The sequence below is a fragment of the Rhinoraja longicauda genome, chromosome 12 (assembly GCF_053455715.1).
Source record: "Rhinoraja longicauda isolate Sanriku21f chromosome 12, sRhiLon1.1, whole genome shotgun sequence".
In the NCBI taxonomy this organism is placed as follows: Eukaryota; Metazoa; Chordata; class Chondrichthyes; order Rajiformes; family Arhynchobatidae; genus Rhinoraja; species Rhinoraja longicauda.
In genome coordinates, this window is record NC_135964.1 from 44,671,741 (window position 1) to 44,694,013 (window position 22,273).

General features: G+C 48.4%; 1 protein-coding gene across 1 annotated transcript in view; it reads left to right on the forward strand.

Annotated features, from left to right (window-relative positions):
- The window catches only part of LOC144598975 (cell adhesion molecule DSCAM), a 565,733-nt gene that overhangs the window by 431,008 nt on the left and 112,452 nt on the right, over positions 1-22,273 (forward strand). The window contains exons 13-15 of the mRNA XM_078409651.1: positions 5,876-5,972; positions 13,594-13,722; positions 19,539-19,706. Of these exons, the coding sequence (XP_078265777.1) occupies positions 5,876-5,972; positions 13,594-13,722; positions 19,539-19,706 (394 nt within the window). The remainder of the gene's footprint in view (positions 1-5,875; positions 5,973-13,593; positions 13,723-19,538; positions 19,707-22,273) is intronic.

Consider the following 22,273-nt stretch of genomic DNA (forward strand, 5'->3'; position numbering starts at 1 on the left):
ATCGCAATCGTGCCATTTACAGTGGAAGGAGGAGCGGAGATTTAAGAGTGTGGGGCGATTGTAATATGCGATTGTACATCTGCCTCTGTGGCTAGCACGCAAGTAGCCACCTGGGTTGGGCGCCATCTTGGAAGCAGTGTCTGCCGCATTCTGCTCTATTGCAATCATCGTAGTATTTCAAGTCAAGTCAAGCTTAATGTCACATGGAGAAGTAAGGTGAGGTACAGGCACAATGAAAACCTTGCGAGAAGCAACATCGTAGGAACATGAGCTCAGGCAACGGACAAAAACATAAATAATGCATAACTTCTGCAAGGCATTTAAAAGAAAAATGCGAAGGGGAAAACAACACATTAGTGAAAAAAACAATAAGAAAACAAGCCCATGTTGTACTTTATTTTAATATTTAAATACGTAGATTTATTGTTGCGTTTTTCGTTACCATGTATATTGCTTATGAGCTTCATGCGAACAATGAAATTTCATGTCACCTGGTTTATTTAACACTAAACTACTATGAATCTGAATCTAAATGTGGGGTTGAGGTTAGTCTGAGATTTGCTCAGATCTTATTGAATACCTGAATGCCTCAGAATAAGAAGGATTTTCCTTTAGAAAGGAAATGAGGAGGAATTTATTTAGTCAAAGGGTGGTGAATCTGTAGAATTCATTGCCACAGAAGGCTGTGGAGGTCAAGACAACAGATATTTTTAAGGCAGAGATAGATAGATTCTTGATTAGCATGGGTGTCAGGGGTTACTGGGAGAAGGCAGGAGAATGGGTTTGAGAGTGAGAGATAGATCAGCCATGATTGAATGTTGGAGGGCGGCATGGTAGCGTAGTGGTAGAGCTACTGCCTTATACTGTCAGAGACTCGGGTTCGATCCTGACCATGGGTGCCGCAAAATGCTGGAGTAACTCAGCGGGTCAGGCAGCATCTCCGGAGAGAAGGACTGTCTGTACCGGGTTTGTACGCTCTCCCCGTACGTTCCTACACACACTTGGGATAATTTATAATCTTACCAAGCCAATTCACCTACAAACCTGAACGTCTTTGGCGTGTGGTAGGAAGCCGGAGATCCCGGAGAAAACCCATGTAGGTCATGGGGAGAACGTACAAAGCCGTACAGACAAGTATCCGTAGTCAGGATCAAACCCGGGTCTCTGGCGCTGTAAGGCAGCAACTCTACTGCTGCACCACCGTGCCACCCAGTCGCATAGCTCTACCGGAATCCCATGCGAACTGGCCTTCCAGAGCAGTCCACTGTGCATAACTGTTTCAAATGCCTTGTTGAAGCAACATCTATGGCTTTGCCTCCATCACCCTTTTTGGCCACTTTATCAAAACCTCAATCAGATTCATTAGGCACAATCTCCCACGTGCTAAACCATGCGGCTAAACTAGGGCGGCACGGTAGCGCAGCGGTAGAGTTGCTGCTTTACAGCGAATGCAGCGCCGGAGACTCAGGTTCGATCCTGACTACGAGTGCTGCACTGTAAGGAGTTTGTACGTTCTCCCCGTGACCTGCGTGGGTTTTCTCCGAGATCTTCGGTTTCCTCCCACACTCCAAAGACGTACAGGTATGTAGGTTAATTGGCTGGGTAAATGTAAAAATTGTCCCTAGTGGGTGTAGGATAGTGTTAATGTACGGGGATCACTGGGCGGCACGGACTTGGAGGGCGAAAAGGCCTGTTTCCGGCTGTATATATATGATATGATGATATGCTGACTATCCACATCTATCCAAATGCATATCTAACATCCCTCAGAATACTCTCCAGTAACTTGCCTAATACAGATGTTAGGCTCACTGGTCTATAGTTCCCAAACTTTTCCCTGCATCCCTTCTTAGATAGAGGCACAACATTAGCCACCTTCCAGTCTTCTGCACTTCACCTGTTTCTAATAATGGTTCGTTTTTAGTTTAGAGATAATAGACAATAGACACTAGGTGCAGGAGTAGGCCATTCGGCCCTTCGAGCCAGCACCACCATTCAATGTGATCATGGCTGATCATTCTCAATCAGTACCCCGTTCCTGCCTTCTCCCCCTGACTCCACTATCCTTAAGAGCTCTATCTAGCTCTCTCTTGAATGCATTCAGAGACTTGGCCTCCACTGCCTTCTGAAGCAGTGAATTCCACAGATTTACAACTCTCTGACTGAAAAAGTTTTTCCTCATCTCCGTTCTAAATGGCCTACCCCTTATTCTTAAACTGTGGCCCCTGGTTCTGGACTTCCCCAACATTGGGAACATGTTTCCTGCCTCTAACGTGTCCAACCCCTTAATAATCTTATACGTTTCGATAAGATCTCCTCTCATCCTTCTAAATTCCAGTGTGTACAAGCCTAGTCGCTCCAGTCTTTCAACATAAGACAGTCCCGCCATTCTGGGAATCAACCTAGTAAACCTGCGCTGCACGCCCTCAATAGCACAGCACGGAAACAGGCCCCGAAGCCCACCAAGTCCGCACCAACCAGCGATCCCTGCACAAACCTGTACACCTTTGCAGGGCTGTCTTAACGCATGGGCCTGATGGCACTTGCCCGGGGCCCACGAACATAGGGGCCCCATGCTGATCTGTGTATGTTAAGTGACTTGCAATAAATAAATAATACTTTAAAAATGTAGGTTCAATAAGTGCTTTTTTCGCAACATTTTCGGTCCCTAAGTGCTTCTCACAGCGATCTTTAAGTGCTTTTCGCAACAATGTAGCACCCTAAGTCCATCGCTAAGTGCTTTTCGGTAAGTGCTTTTCGCCGGCACGACAGGGGTAGGGAAAGGGGGGTGGGGGAGAGTAACGGTAGGGGCCCCAGTACACTGCTTTGCCCGGGGGCCCATAATGCTGTAAAAACGGCCCTGCACCATTGGAGTGTGGGAGGAAACCGAAGATCTCGGAGGAAACCCACGCGGTCACGGGGAGAACGTACAAACTCCCTACAGACGGCACCCATGGTCGGGATCGAACCCGAGGTCTCTGTAAGGCAGCGACTCTACCGCTGCGCCCCTTTGTCTCATATATCTCAGTCAGGGCATCTGCAATTTCATCTCTAGCTTGTCCTTGTATCTCTGATTTACTTGAAAGGTGGAGAGGGCTGTTGAGATTGAATGGTGGCCTCCTGTTCGTGAAGTATTTAATAAACCAAGGTCCCCCAGAGAACATTTAGATTCACATGGATGGGAACTCCCCTAGACTGTGAATTAGGCAATTGTGTACCTACGTCTGTCCTCTAACACAAGTCTCCACAGTAAGTGGGTCAACCCGGGAAACTTTACTCCTCTATTCAGTTCATTTGAATATAAAATGGGTTTTATCGGGAGAATTTTTTCAAGCAATAGATTATAGGTACGGCATTGTTCGTGTTCGAAATATTGATAGGAGTTATCCAAGATTAGTTGTAATCTAATGTGAACAGTCATTCACAATCACTGTCAACCTTTCTGAGGTTGTGCTCATTCTTTTTCTTCAGGCAAGGATAACTGGAATGTATTCTAGATATAAACCGTACACCATTCTGCATTAATCTGCTCACTGCTGGCTCATATCTAGAAGATAATAAATTCATTGCTTCGGATGGCAGTGGAGCCTTCTGTGAGGATTCGTCCGCACTACCTGTTGCCTCTTTCAGGAAGCTACAATATTGAATGCATGCACAGCAGCTGACTGTTTCACTCTGACAAATAAGGAGGCTCGCAATAGAGCCGTGAGTTCGAATCCCACTCCAGGGGTTCGGCCGTAGAATCTAAATTGGCTCGCCAGCACAGTGGGTGGGGAATGTTACTCCAATGGTGGCATATGAGCCCTTGGGGGAAAGGTAAAGCCAAGGTCACAAATGATTCTCTCGTCAGCTGGACAAATCACAAGGTCTCTGTTTTGAAGCATGGAAGTGTTGTAAGGGAAAGAATAGTGAGGCGCAATAACTAGTAAATAGGAATGTGGATTGTACTAATAGAGTCATACAATGTGGAAGCACACCTTTGAGTTCAAGTGTAAAGGGGGGTGGCGGGTGGTCATTCCATTTAACATGTCCATTAAGATTTTAGATTTAGATTTAGAGATACAGCACGGAAACAGGCCCTTCGGCCCACCGAGTCCGTGCCGCCCAGCGATCCCCGCACATTAACACTACCCTTCACACACTAGGGACAATTTGTACATTTACCCAGTCAATTAACCTAATCCTTTGGAGTGTGGCCACCATGCCTCCCTTGTGAGACTGAGAAGAGAGGCCAGAAGAAAAAAACTTTGAAGGATCTTTGGAAAATATAAGGCTTTATCAAAGAAAATAGTTGAGACATGTTTGTTAGAGATAAAAAAAAAAAAAAGATAAATATTCACGACCAAGACAGACACGGCCCCGGAGAGTGAATTGAATTTAAATGCTTTCTCAAAGACACTGAACTTAGAGGTCCTGTGCAAGGGTTGACTATTGACCAAAGCTTTTGGCTGCACTAGGCCTCTACTCCCTGGAGTTTAGAGGAATGAGGGGCGACCTCATTGAAACTTACTGAATAGTTAAAGGCCTGGATGGAGTGGATGTGAAGAGGATGTTTCCACCAGTGGGAGAGTCTAGGACCAGACGTCATAGCCTCAGAATTAAAGGACGTTCCTTTCGGAAGAGGGGGGGGAGGAATTTCTTCAGTCAGAGGGTGGTGAATCTGTGGAATTCATTGCCACACAAGGCTGTGGAGGCCAAGTCAATTGATATTTTTGAGGCAGGGATAGATAGATTCTTGATTAGTAGGGGCGTCAGAAGTTATCTGGGGAAGGAAGGAGAATGGGGTAAGGAGGGAGAGATAGGTCAGCCATGATTGAATGGTGGAGTAGACGTTTGGGGCCGAATGGCCTAATTCTGCTCCGATCACTTATGAACTAACGAATTTATGATGTTATGAAGTTTTGAAAGCCTGGACGAAGAGTTCTGCTTCCAGCAATTATGATAACAATGGAAAAAGCTGATAGCATTTAGTGAGTCAGGCTGGAGAGGGAAACGAGGTTAAATGTTAAGCTAAAGATAGACACGTAGTGTCTGGAGTAACTCAACGGGTCAGGCAGTACCTTGGGATAAAAAGGACAGGAGACGCTTCGGGCCAGGATCCTTCGTCAGACTGAAAGTAGGGGATGGGGGTGGGGAAGAGCTGAAGGCGAGAAAAGACCAGGACAAATCAGGGCTGGCATTAAATGACCTCAGGCAGGGTGGTGCCCTGGCAGGCCAAACTCCAGCTCTTCACCCCCCCCCCCCCCCCCAACCCCACCCCCTACTTTCAGTCTGAAGATAGGTCCCGACCCCAAACATCACCTATCCGTTTTCCCCGGAGATGCTGCCTGACCTGCTGAGTGACTCCAGCACTGTGTGTCTCTCTTTGGTGTAAACCAGCAACTGGAGTTCTTTGTTTCTACACTTAAATGTTAAGCTGATGGCCATTTAGTTTCGTTTATAGATACTGCCCGGAAACAGGCCCTTCGGCCCACCGGGTCCGCACCGACCAGCGATCTCCGCACATTAACACTATCTTACACACACTAGGGACAGTTTTTTTTAACATTTATACCAAGCCTATTAACCTGCATACCAGTACGCCTTTGGAGTGTGGGAGGAAACCAAAGATCTCGGAGAAAACCCACGCAGGTCACGGGGGAGAACGTACAAACCCTGTGCAGACAGCGCCCGTAGTCAGGATCAAGCCCGGGTCTCTGGCGCTGTAAGGCAGCAACTCCACCGCTGCGCCACCATGCTGCCCCCGCTAGTATTACATGGATATTCGCTCCTCAGATGCTGATCAATTTGCTGTGTACCCAATTTCCTTTCATATTTTCAGTAAGGTAGTTGTGCGTTTTCATACTTTCCGTTTTTTTTCTTCTTCTCTCTTCAGATTACTCCAACAGTGCGGGGAGATTCCGGATTCTTCTCTTGCCATGCTATCAATTCCTACGGCGAGGATAGAGGGCTGATACAGCTGACTGTGCAAGGTATGAAGTAACACCTGCCTTGTTCAATGTGCAGGATGCAGAAGGCCGACTCTGAGGGCCCACTCTCACCACATGAACTTAGGGCGTGTGGTGCAGGAAGAGGTTGAGCAAGCTCGGATTGCATTCCTCGGAGCGAGGGAGGATGAGAAATAATCCTCTTGAGGTGGATAAGATCATGAGGGGAATAGTGGCAGTCTTTTTACCCAGAGTAAGGGAATCAAGAACCAGGGGACATAGGTTTAAGCTGAGAGAGGATAGATTTAATAGCATCCCGAGGGGTAACTTTTTCACACAGAGGGTAGTGGGTACATGGAACGAGCTGCTGGTGGAGGTAGTTGGGGCAAAAGTACTATGACTATAAGAAGATAACTGCAGATGCTGGTACAAATCGAAGGTTTTTATTCACAGAATGCTGGAGTAACTCAGCGGGTCAGGCAGCATCTCGGGAGAGAAGGAATGGGTGACGTTTCGGGTCGAGACCCTTCTTCAGTCTGAAGAAGGGTCTCGACCCGAAACGTCACCCATTCCTTCTCTCCCGAGATGCTGCCTGACCCGCTGAGTTACTCCAGCATTTTGTAAGTACTATGACTATAATACGTAGACTATAACATGAGAAAACGCGGCAACATTTGAGAGACATTTGGACAAGTACATGGATAGGAAAGGTTGAGAGGGACATGGGTCAAACACGGGCAGGTCGGGCTGGTGTAGATGGGGCACCTTGGCCGGCAAGGGCAAGCTGGGCCAAAGGGCTTGTTTCCCTGCTGGATGACTCTGTGACTCTATGATGGCCTGAATCTAATCCATCACCAGTATGTAAATATTACCAGTTAAATTATATTGCCCAATCTATGCTGTGCAACTAGACGCAGTTGAACAATATTTAACGGTATCCAATGTTATGTAGAAGTATCCAAAGTTATACAACAATTCCGAAACTTACTTAGCAGGTGAAGTAGTTATAGCTGTTGTTTTGTAAGGCCATAAGGTCATAAGTGATAGGAGCAGAATCAGGCCATTCGGCCCATCAAGACTACTACCCCATTCAATCATGGCTGATCTAACTCTCCCTCCAAACCCCATTCTCCTGCCTTCACCCCATAACCCCTGACACCCGTACTAATCAAGAATCTATCTGTCTCTGCCTTAAAAATATCCATTGACCAGGCCTCCACAGCCTCCTATGGCAAAGAATTCCACAGATTCGCCACCCTTTTTAAATCTTTTTATAATGATATTCACCGTCACTTGGAAATGCCAAGTCGCCCATCAATACACTGGTATTTAGGCCTGCATGACAATATACTGAAACACCCAAGGTTACTCCACAACAGCCAAAGGTTCTCAGCAATATTTTATTCATCATCAAGCTTGTTCAGTGGTATTGAGCAGCATTCAGTGGGCCTTAGCAGTGCAGCAGCATCTTTAACTGACACCATTAATGAAAACACTAGCCCCAAGGTGTGGCACAAGAACAAAATGAGAGAAAAATTGGACGGGGAATCAATGGGAGGCAAAGAGCTTTGACAAAGTGGGAGGTGGTTTTAAGTTGTGCCCTAGAGTAGGGGAGACAGAGACAGGGGCAGAGACGGGGACAGAGACAGAGACAGAGACAGGGACAGAGACTGAGACTGAGACTGAGACAGAGGCAGAGGCAGAGGCAGAGACAGGCACAGAGACAGAGACAGAGACAGAGACAGAGACAGAGACAGAGACAGAGACAGAGACAGAGACAGAGACAGAGACAGAGACAGAGACAGAGACAGAGACAGAGACAGAGACAGAGACAGAGAAAGAGACGGAGACGGAGACGGAGACGGAGACGGAGACAGGGACAGAGACAGAGACAGAGACAGAGACAGAGACAGAGACAGAGACAGAGACAGAGACAGAGACAGAGACAGAGACAGAGACAGAGACAGAGACAGAGACAGAGACAGAGACAGAGACAGAGAAAGAGAAAGAGACGGAGACGGAGACGGAGACGGAGACGGAGACGGAGACGGAGACGGAGACGGAGACGGAGACAGGGACAGAGACAGAGACAGAGACAGAGACAGGGACAGGGACAGGGACAGGGACAGAGACAGAGACAGAGACAGAGACAGAGACAGAGACAGAGACAGAGACAGAGACAGAGACAGAGACAGAGACAGAGACAGAGACAGAGATGGGGCAGAGACAGGGGCAGAGACTGAGATAGAGAGACAGACAGACAGACAGACAGACAGACAGACAGACAGACAGACAGACAGACAGACAGACAGACAGACAGACAGACAGACAGAAGAAGGGTCTCGTCCTGAAAAGTCACCTATTCCTATTCTCCAGAAATGCTGTCTGACTTCAGACTCACCGTGAATTGGCTCAGTCGCAGGGAGCAAAGGGAACAAAGTTGATAGGATATAATAATAATAATAATAATAAGCATTTATTTTATATAGCGCCTTATCAGGTGCTCAAAGCGCTTTACAAAAACAATCAACATAAAAACAAACAGACAAACTATCCTAACGGAAAAGCGGCGAATAAACAACGTCAGCGTCCTCTCACGTCAGGGTCCGGCAGTAGACAACAAAAAGCACAGGACACACAGATACAATTTTTACACAAACAGCCATCACAGTGATTGCTCTAGGCACACCCTCACTGTGATGGAAGGCAAAGAAAAGTCTTATCTCCTCCTCATTCTTTTCCCGTGGTGCCACGAGGTGATCGAGGCTCCCAACTTTTTGAAGCCCCCACCGGGCGATGGAAAGTCCCAGGGCCGAGCCGAGCAGGCCGATGAAAGTCTTGAGCCCCCACTGGGCGATGGAAAGTCCCAGGGCCGAGCCGAGCAGGCCGATGAAAGTCCTGAGCCCCCACCGGGCGATGGAAAGTCCCAGGGCCGAGCCACGCAGGGTGATGAAGGGCCTGCGAGCGGGTCGATCGTACCTCGCGCTTCGGGGTGGTCGAAGCTGCTACGACTGGAGCTCCCGAAAGCAGGTCGCCAGCCAGGGACCTGCGAACTCCCGATGTTGCGGTCTGCAGGGCCCACGGCCGAAGCCTCCGAGATGGTAAGTCCAGGCCCTGCGACCGGAGTCTTCAAGGTCGATCCCAGCTGGAGGCCGCCGACTCCACGATGTTAGGCCGTAGCACGAACGGAGATACGACACGGTAAAGGTCGCATCTCCGTTGAGGAAGAGATTAGAAAAAAGGTTTCCCCCACCCCCCACATACACAGAGTTAAAAATAGAACAAAACGTACATTAAACGATGACAATAGACAAAAAACAAAAAAAAGACAGGGAGACTGCCGGTGAGCCGCAGCTGCAGAACACAGCCACGCCCCTTATATGTGGGAAGGAACTGCAGATGCTGGTTTAAACCGAAGGTGGACACAAAATGTCGGAGTAACGCATCGGGACAGGCAGCATCTCTGGAGAGAAGGAATGGGTCTTCAGACTGATGTCAGGGGAGAGGGAGATACATGGATGAGGAATGTAAGGTGTGAAAACAGGACAAAGGGAATTGAGATCAAGGAACATGTAGAATGGATCATTGTTAGCTGGGAGAAGATAACAACAAAGCAAACAGAGATAAAATGTCGTTGGAGACAGTAAGTTTGGTCGGAGAACTGGGAAGGGGGAGGGATGGAGAGAGAGGGTTAAGCAAGAAGTTAGAGAAGTCAATGTTCACTTGAAGGGAGTTTTTGTAACCGGACATCTTCCAGTGAGGGTGCATGGGGCTCAAAACTTGGCTCCTCGGTTTTAGGCACGGTAATAAGTTCATACATTCATGAGATGTAGGAGCAGAATTAGGCCATAGAGTCTGCTCCACCATTCGATCATGGCTGATCTATTTCTCTCCCCTCAACCCCATTCTCCTGCCTTCTCCCCGTAACCTTTGACACCCTTCCTAATCAAGAACCTATCAATCTACGCTTTAAAGATACCCAGTGACTTGGCCTCCACTGCCGTCTCTGGCAACATGTTCCACAGATCCACCACCCTATGGCTAAAGAAATTCCATCTCATTTCCATAATAAAGGTAGGTCCTTTTATTCTGAAGCTGTATCCTCTGGTCCTGGACTCTCCCAGTACTGGAAACATGCTCTCCAAATCTACTCCGCCTAGGCCTTTCGTTATTCAGTAGGCTTAAATTAGATTCCCCCCTCATCCTTCTAAACTCCAGTGAGTACAGGCCCAGAAGCATCAAATGACATAAGATTAAATGCGGAGACATGATGGTGTCATTGGCAATGAAGCTGATGGTGAGCTCAAAAAGGTACGCTAGTTAATTGGGCAGAAAGCTGGCGACTAAAATTTAATCCAGATGATAATAATAAGAACACGTTTAGGGCATAGCTGTGACACAGGAGACACGGTGTAAGTCAGAGGATATTGAGAGAAGTTGAAGAACAAAGGGACCTTACAGTGTCTATCGAAGGTAGACACAAAGTGCTGGAGTAATTCAGCGGGACAGACAGACAGACTGGAGAGAAGGAATGGTTGGCGTTTCGGGTCGACACCTTTCGAGATCCATCCCTTCTCTCCAGAGATGCTGCCAGTCCCACTGAATTACTCCAGCATTTTGTGTCTACCTTCGATTTGAACCAGCATCTGCAGTTCTTTCTTACAGTGTGTATCCCCAGATCCTTAAGATCAAATATGATAGGAGCAGAATTAGGCGATTCGGTTCCTTCAGTCTGCTCCGCCATTCAATCATGGCTGATCTATCTCTCCCTCTTAACCCCATTCTCCTGCCTTCTCCCCATAACCCTTGACACCCGTTCTAATCAAGAATCTATCTATCTCTGCCTTAAAAATATCCATCGACGGCCTCCACAGCTTTGTGTGGCAAAGAATTTCACAGATTCACCACCCTCTGACTAAAGATATCCCTCCTCATCTCCTTCCTGAAGGACGTCCTTTAATTCTGAGGCTATGACCTCTGGTCCTAGACTCTCCCACTAGTGGAAGCATCCTCTTCACATCCACTCTATCCAGGCCTTTCGCTATTCGGTAAGTTTCAGTTCATCCTTCTAAACTCCAGCGAGTGCAGGCCCAGTGCCGTCAAACGCTGACGGCTGAAGGGCAGGCTGATAAAGGTGATTTAAGAAAGCACGTGGAATTAATTCCTTTATTAGCTGAGGCATCACAGAAAGAAGTAATGACTCTGGAGGCGGTGCAGACGAGATTTATGGGGATTGTATTAGGAGTGGAACGTTTTTAGCTACGGGGAACAGTTAGATAGGTGGGAGGTGTTTTCTTTGAACAAAATAGGCTGAAGTGAATATAATTGAGGTGCATTAAATTATGGGGCTCCTACATGGGATAAAGAAGAAGAATCTGCTTGGCAGAATGGTTAGCAGTCAAGCAGAATAGATCTAAAGCAATTGATGGATTAAGGTTTAAAGGAAGGTGAGGAAAAGAAATCTCATCCTGGGGGTAGTGAGGACTTGGAGGGAGGTGGAGAAGAAACATCCTCACATTTACACTGCACTTGCTATTGAGGGCGAGCAGCGTAGGTTTACTAGATTAATTCCCGGAATGGCGGGACTGTCATAAGTTGAAAGACTGGAGCGACTAGGCTTGTATACACTGGAATTTAGAAGGATGAGAAGAGATCTTATCGAAATGTATAAGATTATTAAGGGGTTGGACACGTTAGAGGCAGGAAACATGTTCCCAATGTTGGGGGAGTCCAGAACAAGGGGCCACAGTTTAAGAATAAGGGGTAGGCCATTTAGAACTGAGATGAGGAAAAACTTTTTCAGTCAGAGAGTTGTGAATCTGTGTAATTCTCTGCCTCAGAAGGCAGTGGAGGCCAATTCTCTGAATGCATTCAAGAGAGAACGAGATAGAGCTCTAAAGGATAGCGGAGTCAGGGGGTATGGGGAGAAGGCAGGAACGGGGTACTGATTGAGAATGATCAGCCATGATCACATTGAATGGCGGTGCTGGCTCGAAGGGCCGAATGGCCTCCTCCTGCACCTATTGTCTATGGTCTAGTGTCTATTGCACTTGATTGTAAGCTGGCTCGGGACTAATGCAGAGAATGGGAGTAGTTCTGTTTCAACTGGTACAGACATAATGGGCCAAATGGCCTCCTTCCACACTATAGCTTTTAGAGGCATAGTGTCATAGTCATACAGCGTGGAAACAGGCCCTTCGGTCCGACTTGGCTTACCGACTAATATATCCCACCTACACTAGTCCCACCTGCCTGCGTTTGGCCTATACCCCTCTAAGTGGGTGCTGTCTGTACGGAGTTTGTACGTTCTCCCCGTGACCGCGTGGGATTCCTCCCACTCTCCAAAGGCGCAGAGGTTCATAGGTGAATTGGCTTGGTATCATTGTAAATTGTCCCTAGTGTGTGTAGGGAAGTGTTAATATGCGGGGATCGCTGGTTGGAGCCGACTCGGTGGGCCGAAGGGCCTGTTCCTGCGCTGTATCTCTAAACTAAACTAAACCTGTCCTATCCATGTACCTGTCCAAATGTTTCTTAAACGTTGCCATAGTGCGTGCCTCATCTACCTCCTCCGGCAGCTGGCCTGGCTTGTAGTTCCCAGCCATTTCCCTGCAGCCCTTCTTGAATCGAGGCACAACATTTGCCACCCTCCAGCCTTCCGGCACCACGCCTGTATTTAATGACGGCTCGTAAGTCTCAGCCAGGGCCTCCTGCAATTCTCTCCCTAGCTTCCCACAGCGTCCTCGAATATATCTGATCAGGCCCGGGAGATTTGTCTACCTATATACTCGTCAGGACCTTCGGCGCCTTTCCGTCCGTATTTCTGACTCTATCAAGACACTTCCAGTGACTGCCCCAATTTCCTCAGTCACAAGTCCATAAGTTCATAAGTGACAGGGGCAGAATTAGGCCATTCGGCCATGTCATGTCTACTACGCCATTCAGTCATGGCTGATCTATCTCTCCCTCCTAACCCCATTCTCCTGCCTTCTCCCCATAACCTCTGACACCCGTATTAACCAAGAATATATCTATCTCTGGCTTAAAAATATCCATTGGCGTGGCCTCCACAGCCTTCTGTGGCAGTGAATTCCACAGATTCGCCACCCTGTCTTTCTCCACGAGAAAGAAAATGACAAATTTTCTAATGTTCGACAACAGACAATAGGTGCAGGAGTAGGCCATTTGGCCCTTCGAGCCAGCACCGCCATTCAATGTGATCATGGCTGATCATCCACAATCAGTACCCCATTCCTGCCCTCTCCCCATACCCCCTGACTGCGCTATCATTAAGAGCTCTATCTAACTCTCTCTTGAAAGCATCCAGAGAATTGGCCTCCACTGCCTTCGGGGGCAGAGAATTCCACAGATTTACAACTCTCTGAGGCCATGGTTGGACGTGCACATGGTGCACATAGGTAGAAGTGGATGCCTTTTGTAAAGGTTAAGTAGGACATCCAGGTAACAAACAGTCTGATTCATTCTGGGCCTGCAGCCAAGATGGGATGGTGAGGGGAAACGTGCAAACTTTGACATTCATTTCTAGTAAAGATTTGAACTAAAGAGCTTCCGCCAAGATCAATGTCTGAACGCAAGGAGAAGTTGGATGTGAATCGATTGACTTTGGTGAACTTGTCTTCCTGAAATATTTCATCGTGGCATGTTGCAGAACCTCCAGACCCTCCGGAGATCGAGATCCGTGAGGTGAGAGCGCGGAGCATCGCGCTGAGGTGGAGCATGGGCTTCGACGGCAACAGTCCCATCACCGGCTTTGACATTGAATGCAAAAACAAATCAGGTGAGTCCCAGAAACCGAAGAGCTTCTGTCGGGGGGGTGGGGGGGGGGGGGGGGGCTTCTAGGGGGGAGTCACGAGGGACAGTGCTGAGGGGAGGTGGGCCGCAGAACTCTCCTGGGGATTCGCCCCCAGAGCATTTGCCTTCTTGTGTCTTAGCTGCCCGGGTCCCTCTCCCAACACAAATGTGGCAGCAGAACCCTGGTTAATAATAATAATAATAATAATAATAATGCATTACATTTATATAGCGCTTTTCAAACACTCAAAGACGCTTTACAGGGATTACTAGAACATAGAGAAGAAAATAAATAGATAAATAAGTAAACGAACAGAAAAAGGAGACAGAAGGTGAGGTGACGGTCAGTGGTTGAAGGCAGTGCTGAACAGGTGAGACTTCAGTGATGTTTTGAATGTGGTGAGTGAGGAGGAGTCTCTGACGGTTTGGGGTAGTGAGTTCCAGAGGGTGGGAGCAGCGATGGAGAAAGCCCTGTCCCCCCAGGATCTGAGTTTGGTCCGGATGGGGGGGGACAGGAGGTTGGCAGCAGCAGAGTGGAGGGTGCAGGTGGGAGTGTGCCTGTGGAGGAGGTCAGTCAGGTAGGATGGGGCCAGGTTTTGGAGGGCTTTGTAGGTCATGAGGAGGATTTTGTACTGGATTCTCTGGGGGATGGGGAGCCAGTGGAGCTTGTAAAGGACGGGGGTGATATGGTCACGGTTCGGGGAGTGGGTGAGTAGACGGGCAGCGGAGTTTTGAATGTATTGAAGTTTACTGATGATTTTTGAGGGTGAGCCATAGAGGAGGCTGTTGCAGTAGTCCAGACGGGAGGTGATGAAGGCGTGGATGAGGGTTTCTGCAGCTGTGGAGGAGAGGGATGGACGGAGACGGGAAGCCCTCACTCATGTTCCATTCTGTTGGGTAGACAGTAAGTACATGGTTGGGAGGGAATGGGTGGAAGGGAGGTTGAGAAGTGAGATCCAGGGAAGGACAGGCGGCACAGTGGCACAGCGGTAGAGTAGCTGCCTTCCAGCACCAGCCACCCAGGTTCGATCCTGTCTGCAGGTGCCGTCTGTGAGGAGATTGTATGTTCTCCCCGTGACCTGCGCGGGTTTTCTCCGGGTGCTCCGGTTTCCTCCCACCCTCCAAAGATGTACATTTTGTTTAGGCAAATTGGCTTGGTAAAATTGGAAAAACGTGCCTAATGTGTATAGGATAGAGCTAGTGTACGGGGTGATCGCTGGTCAGCGCAGCATGTGTGGGCCGAAGGGCCTGTTTCCGCACTATATTTCTAAACTAAACCAAACTAGACAGACCCAGAGTTTGGTCCATGAGCATCCCAGCAGCCAATTCTGTCGCCGAGATATTTCCTAAGGTCGAGAATTTAATTTTCGGTTAAGCTGTACCAGCAGTAAAGGAAAGAGGCAGTTATTTTAGCCGACGGACAGAAAATGCTGGAGTAACTCAGCGGGTCAGGCAGCATCTCGGGAGAGAAGGAATGGGTGACGTTTCGGGTCGAGACCCGTCTTCAGACTGATGTCAGGGGAGGGGCGGGACAAGGATAGAATGTAGTCGGAGACCGGAAGACTAGTGGGAGAACTGGGAAGGGGGAGGGAGTAGAGAGGGAGAAAGCAGGGACTGTCTGAAGTTAGAGAAGTCAATGTTCATACCGCTGGGGTGTAAACTACCCAAGCGAAATATGAGGTCGCTTTTGGTTCATGGGCGGTTATTTGGTGCCATAATGAGCTAGTTCTTGTTGAAGTGGCTCATTATGTTATTACCCCATTTTGGCCCCATCGGTCAAATTTCATGCTGGTTTTTTTTTTTGCATCAAAAGACTTCTGCACCTTGGTTTGTAGGAAATGCAAGCTGATAATAGAATTGCAAACGCAGTGCGGTATGCGGACTTTGGTAATGGATCGGTAGGTCTGAGATTAAAGGACTAAGAAGGATAGGGTGGGATATGCGAGGCACTGGGGTCAAATCCACAGCAGCAGGAGAAACAAAAGAAAGGATTGAATTAAAAGGGGGAGACAATAGAGGAAGAACACAATAGTGAATCTGTGGAATTCTGCCACAGAAGGCTGTGGAAGCCATCAATGGATGAAATTCTGGCCTCAGAATTGAAGGACGTTCTTTTAGGAAGGAGGTGAGGAGGAATTTCTTTAGTCAGAGGGTGGTGAATGTGTGGAATTCTTTGCCACAGAAGGCTGTGGAGGCCAAGTCAGTGGATATATTTAAGGCAGCGATTGATAGATTCTCGATTGGTACGGGTGTCAGAGGTTATTGAGAGGTTACGGAGAGAAGGCAGAAGAATGGGGTTGAGAGGGAGAGATAGATCAGCCATTATTGAATGGCAGAGTAGACTTGATGGACCGAGTGGCCTAATTCTGCTCCTATCACTTATGAATTTAGGAATAGGAAAATTATTAGAATTGAGTGTTTTGGCTTTTGAAAAACCACAAGCATCACATTGTTGCATTTGTGAATGAGGCTGCACGATCTATGCTCTTTCTATTGTGAGCCAGAAAAGTTGAATGGCGTTTGAAATGGCAATTGTCACCTCACTAGCCCGACCATCGACACAAATGCACGCAGGAATGACAAAAATCCATTCATCGTCCAGTTGGCCCAGGAGGAGCTGAGGGCCCTGGACTGACGGAGCAGTTGTGGGTGGTGCGGGCAAACAATGGAAAGCGATACGGCGGCACGTGATAGCCCCCACCACACCATCCCAGCAGAGACAGCGGTCTAAGGCAGAGGCAAAACACAGAGCGACTCGCAGTTCCCCGTTGGCCTTCCAGTCAGGGGACAAATAGGCTTTAAACCACCTCCTTGCTAATGCAGAGGAAATGTGTAGGAATGGAACTGCAGATGCTGGTTTAAAACCGAAGATAGGCGCAAAAAAAGCTGGAGTAACTCAGCGGGGCAGGCAGCGTCTCTGGGGAGAAGGAATGGGTGACGTTTCGGGTCGAGACTGAAGAAACTTCACCCACGCCTTCTCTCCAGGGAAGCTGCCTGTCCCGCTGAGTTCCTCCAGGTTTTTTTTGTGTCTATCCTTGCGAATGCAAATTGAAAAGCTTTCCCGTTGCATCAAGAGCAATATATTTTATGTCAACTCAGGGAGGCAAATGGGTAGCTACAGTCTTCCGTTCATTGTTTTAAACCTGTCACACCATTGCTTGTATTTGTTTAATTTCCTCATGTAAAGTACAGGGTTTTATCATTGATTATTCAGTGGGTGGTTTTGTTTTAGGCTGGCAGTGCCCTGAGGCTGTAAATACTCAGTGTCAGTTACATTAACCTTATGAATATTAGAAAACCCAAGGGCTATGGTAACAGAAGTCGTGTGTTAGCTTGCTTCAGAAGCGCTGTTTAGCAATTCAGGTATCACACAGTCATTAGAAAATTACATCCTCGCCGTGTCTTCTGGAGAAGTGCGCTACATGCTGGTTAATTGGAGCACGCAACAGCAAGTGGCTTCTTCACTTATTTCCCCCCCCCCCCCCCACCTCCATTTCCATAAATGCACCGTCATCATTTGTTTCTGATCACAACGGCAAGGCTAACAGCAGTCCGGTAGCAGGGTAGCTGTGACTGCAACTCTACTCTGCGCATGTACTCTGTTAGTGGTAAACCCGAGACCGTGACAAGGCCCCGATATGCAATGGGTGGGAGGAATATTCTTCCGCCCACATTGTAATGCTCTGAGCCTGATTTGAGGCTAAGTTAAGGGCCTGTCCCAGTTACGCTATTTTTAAGGCGACTGCCGGCGACTGTCAAAGTCGTAGCAGATCGCCGAAATGTTCTTTTACCCTACGACAATGACCACGACAAAGCCGAGTCAGGTCGATACAAGTTACTTTTTTCGTGAAACTACCACCTGGCTAAGAGATTACACCGTCTTCGGAAACATCGCGAAATTCTCACGCTTACCTGACCGTCAAACTGTCGCCTCCAATCTACCTGTCAAATGTCCTGACGGTAAATAAATTGGTTAAACAAAACTATCTTCTGGTATCTTACAATACAATACAATACAATATATCTTTATTGTCATTGTACCCAGGGGTACAACGAGATTGGGAATGCGCCTCCCATACGATGCAATAATTTAATTAATTTAGACAACAGCAACCCAACGAAACAATTGTAACAGTTTTAGACAGGATAAAGTGCAAGTAGATCTGTGCCGGTTCGCTGTGCGATGTGACCATCCGGCTCAGCAGGACCGGTTCATAGCAGCTATGGCCCTGGGGATGAAGCTGTTCCTGAGTCTGGAGGTGCGGGGGTAGAAGGCCTTGTATCGTCTGCCCGATGGAAGGAGTTCGAACAGACTGTTGCAGGGGTGTGAAGAGTCAAATGCCTTTTCTTAATTTAATATTACGTGCTTCTAAATGCATCTGCGCCAACCTAGCAAACCTGGGGACAGCATGCGACAGCGCCCGCAGTAAGCTACCATACCTGGCGACAAGCCAGCTGTCGGCGAGAAATTTCTATCTGGAATTTTTTTCCGCGACATGCCGAGATCCGCTACAATTCATTGAAGACTCCTCACGATCACGCCCGCGACACCCCGGCGAACGTTCGGCAACAGCCTAGTCGCCGGCAGTCGTCTTTAAATCGCCTAAGTCGGACAGGCCCTTTACTGGGTTGCCCCAGGCTGGGTCTGGAGTTTAAGATTAGACAGGGGTTTGAAACCATATTGGAAACAAGGAACTACAGATGCTGGGGTTGACAACAAAGGACACAGCGTGCTGGAGTAGCTCAGCGGGTCAGGCAGCATCTCAGGAGAACATGGATAGTTCATCAGTTCATAAGTGGTAGTAGCAGAACTAGGCCACTCGGCCCAGCAAGTCTACTCCGCCATGCAATCCATCTTTCCCTCTCAACCCCATTCTCCTGTCTTCTCCCCTTAACTCCTGGCACCAATCAATATAGGTGACGTGTCAGGTCGGGACCCTTCTTCAGACCTTCAGGCCTTTCTGAAGAAGGGTCCCGACCCGAAGCGTCACCTATCCATGTTCTCCTGAGATGCTGCCTGACCCCTTTAGTAACCTCAGCACTCTGTGTCCTTTTCTTTTTAGAAAGGGGTTTAAAATAAGCTCACCATCCAAACTCTCCTCTTTCCCGCTGTTTGGGTCAGGTTAAAATCAGGAATTTGTCGATGACACTAGGCACGAAAATCATTGGAAGAGCATTCCATTTGCCAGCCTGAATAAATATTTTAGGAAAATAACTGCAGGCGCTGGTTCAAATGGAAGGCAGACACTGAAGACCTTCTGAAGAAAGATCTCGACCCGAAACGTCACCCATTCCTTCTCTCCCGAGATGCTGCCTGACCCGCCGAGTTACTCCGGCATTTTGTGTCTACCTTCGAATAAATATTTTGATGAGTGCAAAAAATCCCCCAATGATGATGGGCGGCACGGTAGCGCAGCGGTAGAGTTGCTGCTTTACAGCGAATGCAGCGCCGGAGACTCAGGTTCGATCCTGACTACGGGTGCTGCACTGTAAGGAGTTTGTACGTTCTCTCCCCGTGACCTGCGTGGGTTTTCTCCGAGATCTTCGGTTTCCTCCCACACTCCAAAGACGTACAGGTATGTAGGTTAATTGGCTGGGTAGAATGTAAAAATTGTCCCTAGTGGGTGTAGGATAGTGTTAGTGTGCGGGGATCGCTGGGCGGCACGGACTTGGTGGGCCGAAAAGGCCTGTTTCCGGCTGTATATATATGATATGATATGATATGATATGAAGACAGGTCGCGGTGACAATACCCAGCGGTGCTGAAGGCTTGTGACAGGGTATGTGTTCTGTGCCCTGCAGATTCCTGGGATGCGGTGCAAAGGACAAAAGATGTCTCGCCTCAGCTGAACCAGGCCACCATCATCGATCTACATCCGTCTTCCACCTACAACATTCGCATGTATGCAAAGAACCGCATCGGAAAGAGCGAGGCAAGCAACGAGCTTACCATCACCACGGATGAAGCAGGTAAATGGGCGGCACGGTAGCGCAGCGGTAGAGTTGCTGCTTTACAGCGAATGCAGCGCCGGAGACTCAGGTTCGATCCTGACTACGGGTGCTGCACTGTAAGGAGTTTGTACGTTCTCCCCGTGACCTGCGTGGGTTTACTCCGAGATCTTCGGTTTCCTCCCACACTCCAAAGACGTACAGGTATGTAGGTTAATTGGCTGGGTAAATGTAAAAATTGTCCCTAGTGGGTGTGGGATAGTGTTAATGTACGGGGATCACTGGGCGGCACGGACTTGGAGGGCCGAAAAGGCCTGTTTCCGGCTGTATATATATGATATGATATATGATAAATGGGCAGAGATCAAGGTGGGGGGGGGTTGAACCAGCCCTCTGCCATAGAATCATAGAGTGATGCAGTGTGGAAACAGGCCCCTCGGCCCAACTTGCCCACGCCGACCAACACGCCCCATCTACACTAGGCCCACCTGCCTGCGTTTGGCCCGTATCCCTCCAAACCTGTCCTATCCATGTACCTGTCTAAATGTTTCTAAAACGTTGTGATAGTACCTGCCTCAACTACCTCCTCTGGAAACTCATTCCATAGACCTAACACCCTTTGTGTAAAAAAAAACTGAAGAAGGGTCTCAAACCGAAACGTCGCCTGTATCATGTTCTCCAGAGATGCTGTCTGACCTGCTGAGTTACTCCGGACAGCGCTTTAAGTCCTTTAAAGGAAATCCTGAAGTTCTCTTCACCACAATGAATTAGACTGTTGCAGGAACTCACACTGGACTGACGATTATCTGTTTCCTTTATCATCGTTACTTTTTTGTATCCCTTTCATTCATTTGTTCTAGATCTCTCCACACCACCGTCTGTATCTCTCATTTCCCTTTTCCCTGACGATCAGTCTGAAGAAGGGTCTCGTCCCGAAACGTCGCCCATTCCTTTTCTCCAGAGATGCTGTCTGACCCGCTGAGTTACTCCAGCTTTTTGTGTGTGTCTATTTAGTTTAGTTCAAAGGTTTCAAAGGTCCTTCATTGTCACGAGTACAGTGATATGCAAATTACCATACAGCCATACTAAAAAAGCAACAAGACACACAACTACATTAAAAGTTAACATAAACATCCACCACAGCGGATTCTCCACGTTCCTGACTGTAATGGAAGGCAATAGAGTCTTGTCTTCCTCCCTCATTTTTCTCCCGCCGTCGGAGCGGTCAAAGCCCCCGCATCGGGGCGATCGAAGCTCCCGTGATCGGGGTGATCGAAACTCCCGCGTCGGGGCAATCGAAACTCCCGCAATCAGGGCGATCAAAACTCCCGCCTTGAGGCGATCGAAACACCCGCAATCGGGGCGATCGAAACTCCCGCCTCGAGGCGATCGAAGCTCCCGCGTCGAGGCGATCGAAGCTCCCGCTTCGGGGCGGTCGAAGCTCCAGCGGCTTGGAGTTCCCGATGTTGGTCTCCAACCAGAGACCGCGAGCGCCACGATGTTAAAGTCCCGCAGGCCCCCGCGGTGGAGCTCTCGAAATCGGTCTCCAGCAAAGGCCACCAACTCCTCGATGTTAGGCCGCAGTGCGGACGGAGACACGATACGGAAAAAAATCGCATCTCCGCCGAGGTAAGAAATTAAAAAAAGTTTCCCCCAACCCGCACATAAAACAAGCTAAAGAACACTAAAAACATGCATTTAACACATACTAATAAAACAACAAAGAAGAAAGGGACAGACAGGCGGTTGGTGAGGTAGTTTACAGATAAAGCGTGGAAACAGGCCCTTCGGCCCACCGAGTCCGTACCGACCAGCGATCCCCACACTTTAGCACTACCCCAACACACACTAAGGACAATTTTACATTTACACCAAGTCAATTAACCTACAAACCTGTACGTCTTTGGAGTGTGGGAGGAGACCGAAGATCCATGAGAAAACCCACGCAGGTCACGGGGAGAAGGTACAAACTCCGTACAGACCAGCACCCGTGGTCAGGATCGAACCCAGGTCTCCGGTGCAGTGAGGCAGTAGCAGTACCCCAGCGCCCCCCGGCCAATCTTACATCTACCTTTATTGGGAATGTCATTAAATGGCCCGTATTTCTTTTTCGAATTTACCATTCAGATCCCAGCAGTCTCTCCCTCTCCGCCACCATACTGCTGGGCGCTAGATGAGACTTTAGTTATTTTATTAGTAAACGATCAAGTTATACAGATCAGTGGTGCCCTGAATGATTCCCAGGTCGTTGCAGTCCTTGCACTATTCCACGTTAGGTGCCTGATTGATTGTGCGCGTCTGCCCGCTCAGTATTTTCAATGAAAGTCTTGCTTTCTAATCAATCAAAACCCAATGTGTCTATCTGATCAGGGTGATTGAAGAGGAATCCAATCACACTGAGCGAGACTGGGACCGCTGCCAGGTGCAGACCTGCAGGCCTCTTCACTGATTAATAACAGAACAGCTCGGCAAGGAGGGTTCTGTGGCCAAATCTCTCGCAGGTCGTAGTGGATTGAAATGCTTCACCTTGCCTCTGCCACCAGATTAGATTTTCTTGAGTATAACATTTGGCCTCGTGGTTCGACCTG